The sequence below is a fragment of the Rhineura floridana genome, chromosome 1 (genome assembly GCF_030035675.1).
Source record: "Rhineura floridana isolate rRhiFlo1 chromosome 1, rRhiFlo1.hap2, whole genome shotgun sequence".
Classification (NCBI taxonomy): Eukaryota; Metazoa; Chordata; class Lepidosauria; order Squamata; family Rhineuridae; genus Rhineura; species Rhineura floridana.
In genome coordinates, this window is record NC_084480.1 from 216,401,226 (window position 1) to 216,414,971 (window position 13,746).

Consider the following 13,746-nt stretch of genomic DNA (forward strand, 5'->3'; position numbering starts at 1 on the left):
CCATAAGCTGAACTAGAGACAGGTGCACTGGGCGCAGTTCTTCGCTCACTTCCACTTCAAGATCCATTACATTCCTCAGGCACAGAATAAGCGGGCAGATGCCCTGTCCCGCAAACTGGAATACCTGGAGAACCCGACTCTAAGACCGCTGCAACTGATCATACCCCTTAAGAAGATGGTGGCAGGGGTGTGCCAGGACTCCTGGGTGGAGGATATGTGGTTGGCCCAAGAGCAAGATCCATTTGTCCACGAGAAACACTCAAAGTTAGAGGAGCAGCCTACTGGAAGTGCAGAGGGCTACATGCTGAAGGGGTGTGTGTATCATCACGATGCTATGTGCGTGCTCCCCGGGGAAGTGAGAGCCAAAGTCCTGCACCAGTGTCATGACTCCCCCACTGCTGGCACTTTGGAGTCTTCAAAAGTTTGCAATCAGTCGCCAGGGAGTTTTGGTGGCTCCAGATGAAGGGGGAGGGGGACCGCTACGTCCAGTCCTGCCCCACCTGTGCCAGAGCTAAACACGTCATGGGAAGGCCGGCAGGTCTCTTACAGCCACTCTCTACTCCCCAGGGTCCTTGGCAGATGGTAACTATGGACTTCATCACTGACCTCCCCTCTTCACAGGGGAAGACAACAGTGTTGTTTGTTGGTGGATGCTTTTACCAAAATGGCCCATTTCATTCCGTGCACAGGACTGCCAAATGCACAAGACATGGCTCAACTGTATGTGCACCACATGTACATATTGCACGTCCTCCCAGATAGTTAATTTCGGACCAAGGGGCACAGTTTACGGCTCAGTTTTGGTGCACCTTGTGGCAACTGCCGCAGAGAGAACTGAGACTCTCGTCTCATCACCCACAGACGGATGGTCAGACTGAGAGAGTGAATGCCACGTTAGAGCAATATCTCTGCTGTTACGTCAACTACCAGAAGGACAACTGGATGTCCTTTTTGCCCTTAGTGGAGTTTGCTTACAACAACACAGTGCACGCTACCACGTAACAGACCCCATTCTTCGCCAATCTGGGATACCACCTCCGAGTGTTCGCCGCCCCACATGGCAGCCCCTCTGTTCCAGCAGCTGAAGACTTTGTGCAAGAGCTCCAGGCGATGCAGCAGCTCTTAAAGGAACAGTTAGAGAAAGCGAAGGCGGACTATAAGAGAGCTACAGACCAACATCAACAGGAGGGGCCCGTAATCCATGTGGGAGACAGGGTGCGGCTGTCCACACCTTACCTGCCTACACAGGGGTGCTGCCATAAGTTAGAAGATCAAAAGGTGGGCCCCTTCGAGGTGGAGACTCAAATCAATCCAGTGGCTTTTCGTCTGAGGCTGCCTCCTTGCTTCAAGATACATCTAGTGTTTCATCGGTCCCTGCTTACTTTGAAACACCCTCCGGATCCCCACAGAATGCCAGAGGTGCCACCGCCTTCATTGCAGTGAATGGGCAAGAGGAATATGAAGTGAGCAGATTTTGGACTCGTGGAAGAGCCAAGGGTGGTTTCAATATTTGATTCACTGGAAGGGATACTACTAGACGGAGTGTTCCTGGGAAGCAGCCAATGATGTTCATGTGCCAGACTTGGTGAGGGAGTTCCATGACGATTACCCAGACAAGCCCAAGCCCAGGGGGTGGGGGGAGATAGTGCATGGAGGGGGGGATGATGTTGCGCCTCAGGTGCAAGAGGAGTTAGCTCAGGGAGAGGAGTCAGATGAGGACAAGGTCCCTGGGAGCATTGAAGGGGGTGCAGTCAGCCCGCAGATTCCTTCGGCCAGGCCCCCCATCGAGGCAGTTCCCACTCCGCCTGAGAGCCCCTCACCTGAGCCATTGGGAAGCGACCCCTGACATGTGCCAACCATACCCCTGCAGAAATCTCCACCTGGCACTTCAAACACTTCTCCGCCAACCAGCTTCCCACTCCCTGAAGCCGAGCCGTCACCTAGCGAAGCCCTGCTGTCAGATGTGCTGTCGGAGGCTTGCCCCCCTCACCCAATGCGAGACGGCATGAGAAAAGGAACCTTGAGAGGGTGGAACTTCGGAGGAGCTGTCAGTTATGGGCAAAGACCTTCCCTACTTAAACAGGTGCCTGCCCAGGCTCTAGTGCCGATTCAACTCTCCCCACACGCTGCAGAGACTGTTTAGGTAGTTTAGCTAGGGAAAGTAGTGAGCTAGAGTAGACAGTTTATGAAGTGCACTGCTTTGGATGTAAACATCAGCCTAATAAAGTGAGAATTAAACCAAGCCTTGCCTCTGTCTCGTGCCTCAGGTTCTGGGCAGGGCAGCTACTTAGATGTGCAGAAGCCAAGGCCAGCACCTTGTAGGTGTTTTTTTTAAGTAACTGACATGTAATTGTAGTGATTATTTTTGAGAAAAAATAAAGTAATCAGTTACTTTCAGAGCAATTGTGATTTTAACGGTAATTACTACTTTTTGGAGGCCATGTAATTGTAACTGTAATTTATTACTTTTTAAAAGTAATCTTCCAAGCTCTGGAAATTACACACCAAATGTTTCAGGAATCTTTTTCCACACACTACTTGCTTACTTTTGAAACACCTGTGAAAAACATTTTTGGATTTCACATTTTTAGAAGTCATTTTGACATATAAGCAGTACATAAATTAATAAATAATTATAATAATTTCTTCACTTTAGCTTCTTAATTTTCCCTTGCCAATACATTCTTATATAAAATATTGGTTTGTACAAAAATATTTAAGAGTGAACAGCTTTACTTGGGTAGAAATCTTTCCTAGCTGAGTTTTAACCTCACTAGTCTCTCATAATGTAGACTGAAACTTTATGCTACTCAAGTACACTTTTAATAGCTGTTGAAATTATGAAAGTGCCTAAATATATTTGTCCTAGAGATTTTCATAATTCTCTACTTCATTATTTTATAGCACTCAAATCAAGCATTTAGAGATTGTGTAGTGGTAATTAATTAATTTATATTTATAGAAGTATGTATACACTACCATTTACATACTGCAATATCAGGGCAGTGTACAACATTAAAAGATAAACATCATTAAAAACTGTACAAAACAATTAAGATGACTGGCTAATCAAAAGAAACTTTGAACAGCTGCATTGCCTGTTGGCATAAAAAGGTCTTCAAGAGAAGCTGAAAATCAAAAGCAAGCATGCTTGCTGAATCTCTGCTAGAAGCATGTTCCACAGCATGGGACCAGCAACACTAAATGCCTGACTTCTAGTTGAGGCCAGCTGGGACTCTGTAACAGAGGGGACAACTAACAGTACTCCTTTGGATGATCTCAGTGAATGGGCTGGGACAAAGTCTCAGGTGGTCCTTAAGGTATCATGGATGCAAGATGTTCAAGGGCTTTGTATATCATCACAAGAATTTTAAACCTGGCCTGGTAGCATATGGGCAACGCGTGCAGATGTTTTAGCAAAGGTGTCACATGCTGTCTGCCATCTGTCTCCATCAGCAGTCTAGCTGCTGCATTCTGCACTAGTTACTGCTTCTGGATTGGGCCCAAGGGCAGCCCCACATACAGCACATTGCAGTAATCCAGTCTCAAGGTTACCAGTGCATGGATGACAGTGGCCAAGTTGTCCCAGTTCAAATACAGACATAACTGGTGGACCAGATGAAGCTGATAAAAGGCATTCCTAGCCAAAGAGGTTACTTGGGCATTCAGTGACAAGATATATGCAGCACTACCCCGAAGCTAAGTACCTGTTCCTTTAGAGGGAGCTCAACTCCATCCAGAACAGGTAACCGGCCTACCTTCTGGACATGGAAACCACCTACCCACAGAGTCTCAACCTTCCCAGGATTCATACTCAGTTTATTGGCCCTCATCCACCACATTCAGGTGCTGCTCCCAGGGCTTGCATAGCCTGTCCTGATTCAGATGTTATGGGAAAACAGAACTGCATGTTATCAGTGTACTTTTGGTGCTGTGCTTAAACACTGCTAATGACCTCTCCTATTGGCTTAATATAGATGTTACCCAACACTGGGGACAAAATGATGCCCTACAGAACCCCGTAGTATAAGTGCAGAGGGGACAAAGAGCACTCCCCCAATATTACTCTTTCGACTCAACTGTGCAGGGAGGAGCAGAAGCACTGTAATACAATGCCTCTAATACCCTTCCTACACAGTTGATCCAGAAGGATATCAAGGTCATTTATATCAAAAGCCACGAAGAGAATGAATAAGAGTAACAGGGTCGCTCTCCCTTATCCTTCTCTCAGTAAAGGTCATCCACCAGGGCAACCAAGGGTGATTCAGTCCCAAAACCAGGCCTAAACCAAGACTGCAGTGGATCCAGATAACCAGTGTTATCCAGGGACTCTTGAAATTGCTCTGCAACAACACATTTCATAAAATTGATTACCTATGTGAGGAAGCCAATGAAGGCAGATGTTTCAAATATATAAGCAAGTGAGTGGCAAGTCTACACTGCTACACACTTTTATCATTTATTGTTTTCAGTCTAAGTCACACTTCTGGCTATGAACCCTATAAATGAAAAATGGAAAAACTGAAAATACGTGAATGTTGACATTCTCATGTTTACCAGTAAAAAAAGCCCAATGTACCACTTTTTCCCTTGAGAACTTATATATGAATGATCAATTCTATCACAAATTATGCATTTTTCACATACACATACATAAAAGCCAGCATGCAATCTTTTCTCTTCACAATTATAGCATAAATTATAGCCCATGATAGGGCCTTAAACCACCACCAGGCATTATGACAGAAACTGATGCAAAACTTACAATATTTTCCTCATGTACGCTATTGTGTTCTACTGGCATGCTACTGGCAATACTTCCTGAGGGCATAACACAACCAGCGCTATGTACCTGAGATGATGGCATGCTCTGCAAAGGTTAAGACACACAAATCACACAAAGAAGATATTTACAAACCCATGCAAGTTAGTAAGACAGGAGGACATATTTTTAAAACAACCCAGGCAAGGAGGTTGAATGGCTTAAGTTAAATATAAAAGTCCATGCAACATCATATTTGGCTTTAAAAGGCTTAAGCTGTGGAAAATATGGCATACTTTGCAAATATGATGCTATGGTTAAAAGAAATTGACAACTTAGGACAGCAGTTTACACTACTTAAGCAAAAGCATATTCCATGCAACTACACTGACCAAAAGATGACAAAATAAGATATTCATTCCAACCCAGAATAACAAGGAATTGCAGTTTTATTGTAGGATTCCAAATTCTCCATATCACAAATGCAAGCTGTGAGTGATTTGCTGGTAAATACAATTACTAATTGCACATAAATATATCAAGATTCAGAAACCTTAATGATACTTCACACTTTCTAGCTACCTACCTCTTTGCTAAGTAGAGGCCGAGTTTCAACAGATATTTTTTTATTCTCTTCTTTTACTGGCATTAAAGGTTTGAAAAACTTGGGTGGCTGTGGAGAAAATGCTTTAAATGGACTAACAGTTGATGCATGTGGACCCTCCGATACATAACCTTAGGTAAGGGGAAAAAACACATATACACAATAGGTTAGTTAGTCTAACATCAATGCAAAAATAAACAAGCAAATAAACAAAATGAACAGATAAAACACCACAGGAAACAATCATGATGGCATGAGGATATTAGATTCTCAAAATGTACCACGTTATCAGATATGTTCATTTTTTCCTTACCACTTATAAATCATAGAATAGTAGAGTTGGAAGAGGCCTATAATGCCATCACGTCCAACCTCCTGTTCAATGCAGGAATCCAACTTAAAGCATACCCAACAGGTGGCTGTCCAGCTCCTCTTGAATGCCTCCAGTGTTGGAGACCCCACCACCTCTCTAGGTAATTGGTTCTATTATCATACTGCTCTAACAGTTGGGAAGTTTTTCCTGATGTTCAGCTGAAATCTGGCTTCCTGTGCTTGAGCCCATTATTCCATGTCCTGCACTCTGGGACGATTGAGAAGAGATCCTGGCTCTCCTCTGTGTGACAACCTTTCAACTACCTGACAACGTGCTACTTAAAAGAGTGCTCTCTCTCTCAAGTCTTCTCTTTCCCAAGGCTAAAAATGCCCAGCTCTTTCAGTCTCTCCTCATAGGGTTTTGTTTCCAGTCCCCTGATCATCCTTGTTGCCCTCTTCTGAACCCGTTCCAGTTTGTCTTCATCCTTCTTATGATAAGGATGATAAAGAGAAAGATATTTATGATAAGATGACAATGTTTACATAGAAATAACAGTGGAGTAACAGAGAGGGTTTGGATCCAGACTTGACCTCCATGGAAGAGGCTTTTGATTAAGCAGGGGGTGGGCAGGGGGAGACTTTCCCACTCATCCTGTAGTAGCAGTGCCGTCTCTCACACTGTTCCAGAAGTTTCCCTGAGATTTAGCATTACATGTAAACTAGCCCAACATGTCTCAAAACAGGTAAGTTTCTATTTACACTGTAAAAAAAAACTTCACCAACAACTCCCTGTATTTGCATCAAAAAAGTTTTGCTTCAATTAATTTCTGTAAGAAACTTGTCTGTATTCAGCACAGACTGCAAAGAGGGCCAAACATTAGTTGTGGAAGTCTTAAAATTAAAGTCTGCCATTCTTTTCTAGAAGTATACAATGGGCAATTACTCACAATGTGACTTGTAGCATCTGTTGAATGTCATTGCACTCACAGCTTAACACAAGCCAACAGTCAATGATAAAGTATCCAGACAGCCCTCAAAGCCAGCATAAAGTAACACATCATATGTAATTTGGATGTTTAAAACATGTTACAAAACTACGTTAGTACTCAAACCAATTTTCATCCCCTGTTCCCTAAGCAGTTTTTAATTTTCTTTCCTTGCTATTACTAAATCTCCCTCTTCTTCCTTCATGCTGTCATGAAAATGCATGTACACATATTTTTCCCCACTTCTCTTTCCTCTATCTTTGTAAGCTCCTCAGAGGAGCAACTGTCTTTCTGCTTATACTATTATGTAACCTGCTGTGTCTATTGATGGCACCGTAGTTTGTGACACCCTTGAAATGTATTGCAAATTGTATTGTTTTTATTGTTTTACTGATGTATTACTGATGTTCTATTGATGTTTTATTGGTGTATCTTTATATTGGTGCTCTTTTGTAAGCCACCTTGAGGGTCTTTTGGCCAAAAGATGGGGTAGAAATATTAAAAATCAAAATCAAATCATATAAAACAATAATGTGGCAAAAAGGCCAACCACCAGCTTTCTCAACAAGATTTCTCTAATTTGAACCATATATGGTGGACCTGGTGAATATTCATCATTAATTTAAAGGTCTGACCAGTTTGATATTTCTAGTCTCTATTTTAAAAGGGCAGGAATCCATTTGGAAAGGCAGCCATATTTGCAAAAGAGCCAATCCTAACAAGAATTTCTTGGAATGGACCGTTGGTCTCTCCTGGAAGGTGGTTTTCCTAGGTATCATGCCATCACATGGGTTATAGCGCCATCTAGTGTCCAAAGGCAAGAATGCATTGAAGTCAAGACCTGGGCTGCTCATGACCCTCCCACTCCAGTTCATCATGATGAGACCGAAGTGAGATATCTGAGTATTAGTAATAAACAGAATTGGCAAAACAGCAAGGAAAATAAGGGCACCTGCCCAAACAAAGGAGCAGCAAACTCCAGAACATATAAACAAGGTCTTGACTCATTCACACATTATAGACTTACTGAAATTGTAAAACTGAAATTGTACTAGTAAAACTATGTAAGACCAGGTGATACAATGCAATACATCCCGGCAGCCTCCAACAGGGAGCGCCATGATGGCATGATACCTGGGAAAACCACCTTTCAGGTGAGACCAACAGTCCATTTTCCCCAGATAGCATGCCATCATGTGGGATGTACCAAAGCAGCCCCAATAGGGAGGGACCACCCACTGCCTACATATGAGAAGCAACCTGTTGCAGGACACGCCTCCCAAAAGAAGTGTCAGCAGAGGCATATTGGTCTATCTTATAATGCCTGATAAATGAGTCTGGGGTAGACCATACCGCCACTCTGCAAATATTTGCAAGAGGTGCATTGGTTGTGAATGCAGTCATAGTGGCCGCAGATCTAGTCGAGTGTGTGATAATATTGCGAGGCACCGGAAGCTTAAGCAACTCATAGGTCAGTGCAATGCAGGTGTGCAACCAACAAGACAAGATGGATTTAGTGACTTTTTTCCCAGGGTTCTTGGGTGAAAGGATGCAAACAAAGAGTCCATTAGCCTTATGTCCTGGGTACGGGCCAGGTAAATGTTGAGGGTTCTGCGAACATCTGATGAGTGCCAAGCTTTCTTGAGTGGATGAACAGGATTAGGACAAAACAATGGAAGTACGATGTCCCGGTTACAGTGGAACATAGAGCTTACTTTAGGTCGAAAGGACAGATCAGGGCGTAACACAACTTAGTCCTTATGGAATATGCAGAGATGATGGGCCAATGACAATGCTCCCAACTCTGACACTGTTCTCACTGAAGTGACAGCCACCAGAAAAAGGACCTTGAAGGAAAGCAGTCACAAAGGCACCACCCTGAGGGGCTCAAAAGGACGGTGCTGCACCTTTTGTAAACTCCAGGATGGAAAACGGTGACACACTGCCAGAGAATGGGAAGCAGCTCCCTTTAAAAAAGTTTAATCAGTGGATGAGAGCCCATGGGAACACTTGAAGGGTTAACAGACAAAATTGTAGATATAGTGGAAGCCTAGTGATGCAAGATGTTGGCTTTCAATCCCATCTTCAGACCTCTGTGAAGAAACGGTAAGACTTGTTGTACAGCGGCTTGCGAAGGTTGAAGAGCCCAGGTAGCACACCAGTTGGGAAAAGCAGACCGTGTACAGACCATGACCATGTACAAATGCAATTTGTCGACGGCTATTTAGAGGCCAGAATGGTATCAATAACCTCCTGTGATAGACCTGTGCAGATCAACTGTGTCTGCTCAGACGCCAAGCCATCAGATTCAACTAGTCGGGATCTGGGTGCCAGATCGGCCCGTACGAGAGAAGATCCGGCCTTCTTGGCAGCCTCCAAGGATCTGCTATTGATAGGGAAAGCAAGTCTGAGAACCACAGGTGGTGAGACCAGTAGGGAGCTAGAAGAGCCATTTGAGCCTGTTTGTGCCGAAGCTTCCTCAGTGTTCTGCCAAGGAAGGGAACAGGAGGAAAAGTGAACAGGAGCAAAAGCATACAGGAGGCCGTCCGGCCAAGGAAACGGAAGAGCATCCACAGACTCCACCCTTGAATCTAGGTATCTTAAGTAGTACTGGGGAAACTGAGAGTTGTGACTCATAGCAAACAGATCCACTGTCAGGATGCAGACACGGTGTTGGAGGAGGCGAAACACTGCTGGATGTAGTCTCCACTCTCCTGGAATCGCTTGCTGTCTGCTGAGCCAGTCTGCAGTGACATTCAGAACCCCACTGAAGAGTTCTGCCCTCAAGGATAGCAGATGACTCTTGGCCCAGTTGAATATCAGGGTGGCCTCCGTTTGGAGGATTTGGGACCTGGTGCGCCCCTGCTGGTTCAAGTGCGATTTTACACAGGTGTTGTCTGTCCGGATCAGCTGGAAATGATGAAGGGTCAGATGGACCATCCTTAGGTCCAGCCAGTTTATGCTGTGACCCTTCTCTGACACGGACCAGGTACCTTGAGAAAATTGGGAGTTGCAGTGGGGCCCCCAACTGATCATACTGGCATCTGTCATAATTACTATCCTGTCCGGCTCTCTGAATGAAATTCCCTTCCGGAGGTTCCGAGTTTCAGACCACCACAGGAGGGAAGAGTGCAGTGAGGGCAGTAGACAAATTTCTCAATGCGTGGAATTGGCAATGTCCGACTGAAATGGCACAAAGGCCCATTGGAATGGATGAGTATGATGATGAGCCCAAGGTACAATATGAATGGCGGATACGAAAATGCCCAAGGCCTTCACCAGCAAGATCACATACGCCCCGAACAATGCATCAGGAGTTGTGCCATATCCCTGATGGTTGTAATCAGCACTGGTGATAGGAAAACCATGGCCTGAGCTGGGTCCAGAATGGCTCCCAAGGGCTGTAGATGTTGTGTAGAAGCTAGGCGACTCTTTTCGATGTTGACCAAGAACCCGTGGTCCACCAAGGTTTCAAGAGCGCGATGCACGTGAATCAAGGCCTGATACCTGGACTCTGCCCGGAGCAGTAGGTCATCCAGATACAGATAAGTGTGGACCCCCGGAGACAGAGATGGGCAACTAGGGTGACCATCACCTTGGTGAGCACTCTCAGAACAGAAAAGAGGCTGAACAGCATGGCCCGATATTGAAAGTGTTCTGGCCAAAAGCAAACCTCAGGAAACATCTGTGGGCAGGGCAGATTGGAAAATGGCGTTATGCCACCTTCAGGTCGATGGAGTCCAGGAAGTCCCCCTCCTGCAGAGCTTCTATGATCAAGGCTAGGAACTCCATTTTGAAGCACCGGTATTTCACAAACCTGTTGAGAAACTTGAGGTCTAGCACAGGTCTCCACGAAATATCTCTCTTAGGAACCACAAACAAGAAGGGGCAGACCCCCACAGAATGTGCGGCCAGTAATACTGGTTCTATGGCTGCGATCTCGAGAAGGTGCCGTATGGCTTCCTCCACTATACTTCACCTCTCTAGAGAATGGGGCAGAGGATAGGCAAGAAACCTGTTCGGGGGGGGTCAACCAAAAATCTATTTTGTAACTGAGCCCTGTGAGATCTCTGACCCAAGAGTCCATCGTCAAACATAGCCACTGTTCTGCATAATGGAGTAATCTGTCTCTGACAGGAATGGTGTCAGTATTGCCTCCGCTGACAATCTCCCCTTCCGGATGATGAGGACAAGGAACCTTGTCTTCCCTGGTGCTGAGATCTACCCTGGAATTGTTGTTTGGGCCAAGTTCCCTTGGAAGATCAAAAATAGAAAATCAAGGCCTCTCCCACCAGGCTGCATTCCTCAAAAAGGCTGAAAAGGATGGAATGGACCGAATCTCCTAAATGATCTCCAGTCCTCCTTTTTGTTTGTGGCCAAGACTGGCTTCTGCTTCTCCTTGGAATCTACTGATACTGCTGTGAGGGCCTTTTCCCAAAAAAAAAATTGTTCCTGTGTATGGAGCCGTAGAGAGATTAACTCTGGCCATGGTATCTGCCATAGCCCATGCTGCAAACTGAGTTGTGTCCACGATGGTGTTGCCATGAAAGCAGCTGACTTGTGAAGCTTCAGATGGGTCCTTGAGCTGGGAGTCCTCTTCCTTTGGAAGGAGAGATCTGGACACCAAACTTGAAATTGGGTCATCCACTACGGAACATTCAGCCGATTCATAAAATCTGGAGCCAGGGCATAGTGTTTGTTGGACAGGGCTGAAAACCACTGAGCATGTAAAGGTTGAGCCCATTCCTCCCTAGCCATCTTGTCAACGGGCTGAGCCCATTCCTCCCTAGCCAGCTTGTCAACGGGGTCCGGAACAGGATGGAAATGATCCGAAAATCTGGGGGTTCTCAGAACCTGGCCCCCTTCACTGGGGGAGGCATTGGTTCGGCCTGCGGAGATTGGAGACCTAGAGTTCCAGCATTCTGAGAAATAGTGGAAAATAATCTGTTGAGTTAAACAAGTGGTAAGAGGTATCCTCCACCACCTCCGATTCACCACTCCAGTCATCTCCTTCCGCCTCATATGGTATCAAGGAATCCCCTGAATCCATCAGCTCAGCTCCAATTCTGCCCCTGGTAACATTGAAGGGATTTGGTGAGAGCACTCAAGCTACCTCCAAATGGCAGTGATAAGTAGTAATGCTGGTGTGAAGTTGCGTACAAGCTGATCTCCCTGAGGGTGGCACGGACTGGCCCATAGGGTTCACCTGTGGAAGCGACTATGCTAGCGAGAATGAGCCCAACAGGGTATCCTTCAGCTGAGAGACAAATTCTGGCGTCAACTGCAACCCCAGCAGAGAAACATGTGTGCCCATCTGGGGGTCCAGAGTCACTGGCTGCACCTGTTGAGGCAAAGATGAAACAGTTGCATCAGGCTGGCAAGAGACTTGGGCCATAGCCATCGAAATCGTTTGAGGCAGACCATCAAAGGATGTCTGATTAGGGAAACCTTCAAAGTCCTCCTCCGATGACCCTGCTGGAGAGTAAAAGAGGGCTGTCAATCTCCCCTGCCCTATAACAGTGGCCGAGGTAGATGGCTTTTCCGACGAGGTTGGAAATGACACATATCGTGCTCGCTTAGTGGCCATCTGGGTAGAAGTGTTGTTTAGTTTTGGGCACAGTCTTGGAATGGTGCTTAGAAGCCTTCTGCCTTGTATGGCGGTGGCTGTGCACTGCTGTTCTGCAACTGGCGCCTGGCCTGCCTCTGGTGCTTGATCTGCCATGTTATACACGCATGTCAGAGAGAGGTGCAGTATCTTTTGGTCAATACACGCACTGGAAGAGGGGTGCGGTGTGAATAGGGAGCATGGGTACACTCCCAAGGATGAGGGGAGTGGTACAGCCCCGAGTGCACTACTAGCACTGAGGCACAATGAAATTAGAGCGTGGGTACATGCACACGGTAGGAGAATGTGGTACCACTCTGGTGCACTTTGACTTGGTTGTCTCTCTGTTTTTTTATATATGTGTGTGTAAATTAGATTAGATTAGGATAGATTAGGATAGATTAGGATAGATTAGGATAGATAGATAGATAGATTAGACAGACAGACAGACAGACAGACAGACAGTCAGACAGACAGATAGATATGCACCCCTATATGCAGAGGGCAGAAAACAATGTTACTTAGCAGCAGAGGTGGTAAGAAATGCCCAAAGAGTAAAACATCCCTTTAAAGAAAAAAAGTAGGAAAACAGAAAAAACAAAATGGTGGAAACAAAAAAAGGTGGGGAAAAGGGGAAAAAAATGATGGGTGCAAGTGCTGATAAGGGCAAGAGCCGTCACAAGTGGCCAAAATGGCAGGCATTTGCGCAAAGGCGGGAAGGACAAGTGCTCAGAGCTGCCACCACAGCAAGATCTAAAGGGAGCCGCAGCCATGAGCTCCAGATGGACCGCGTCAGCAAACTCCGCTGACCCAGCAGTTGACTAGAGCCACAGCTTTGAGCTCCACTATGGGCCTCTGGGGCCGCAGTCATGAGCGCTGGGACGAAAAAAGGTGAGGGGAAAGAAGCTGCAGCTGCGAGCTCACAAAGGAGGCTTGGCAGCCGTGAGCTCCAGTATGATCCACTGGGGCTGCAGCCTTGAGCCCTGGAACAAAAAAGGTGAGGGGGCAGGAGCTCATGAAGGAGGCTTCACAGACCTCCGGGACTGCAGCCACAAGCCTCATGCTGTTGGAGTGGAGGTGGGAAGGGAAAATAAACCCCCAGGACCGCAGCCACAAGCCACGCATTGGTGGGAGTGGAGGTGGGAAGAGGGAACAAATGGCCGGGACTGCTGCTGCGAGCCCCATGAGGTAAAATACTGGCTTTGCCTGCTCTGCAGAAACCACTGGCTCTCCAATGGGAGGGGGGGTAAAAAATCCAAAAAATAGAAAATAAGAAAGTTGAACTGCACTAGGGCTACTGAAAACCAAAAGGCAAATAACAAGCCCTGCAGTGCCACTCTCCCACTTTTCACCCCTCTTCACACACTCATTCCTCACACAAACAACTCACTAAACATAGTTTCACAACTACCTCGGAAGAAGGCAAGAATGAACTGGAATGGGAGGGGCATGAGCAGCCTAGGTCTTTCCTTCAGTG

At 46.0% G+C, this 13,746-nt stretch overlaps 1 protein-coding gene across 11 annotated transcripts in view; it reads right to left on the reverse strand.

The window, feature by feature from the left end:
• Positions 1-13,746, reverse strand: part of KIF13A (kinesin family member 13A) — a 186,102-nt gene that overhangs the window by 28,203 nt on the left and 144,153 nt on the right. For 8 of the 11 annotated variants that reach the window (XM_061592869.1, XM_061592858.1, XM_061592846.1 and 5 more), the window contains 2 exons: positions 5,349-5,497; positions 4,766-4,870 (listed from right to left, as the gene is read on the reverse strand). In XM_061592869.1, coding sequence (XP_061448853.1) covers positions 4,766-4,870; positions 5,349-5,497 — 254 coding nt within the window. The remainder of the gene's footprint in view (positions 1-4,765; positions 4,871-5,348; positions 5,498-13,746) is intronic. The other 3 variants (XM_061592899.1, XM_061592891.1, XM_061592935.1) reach the window with 1 other exon arrangement.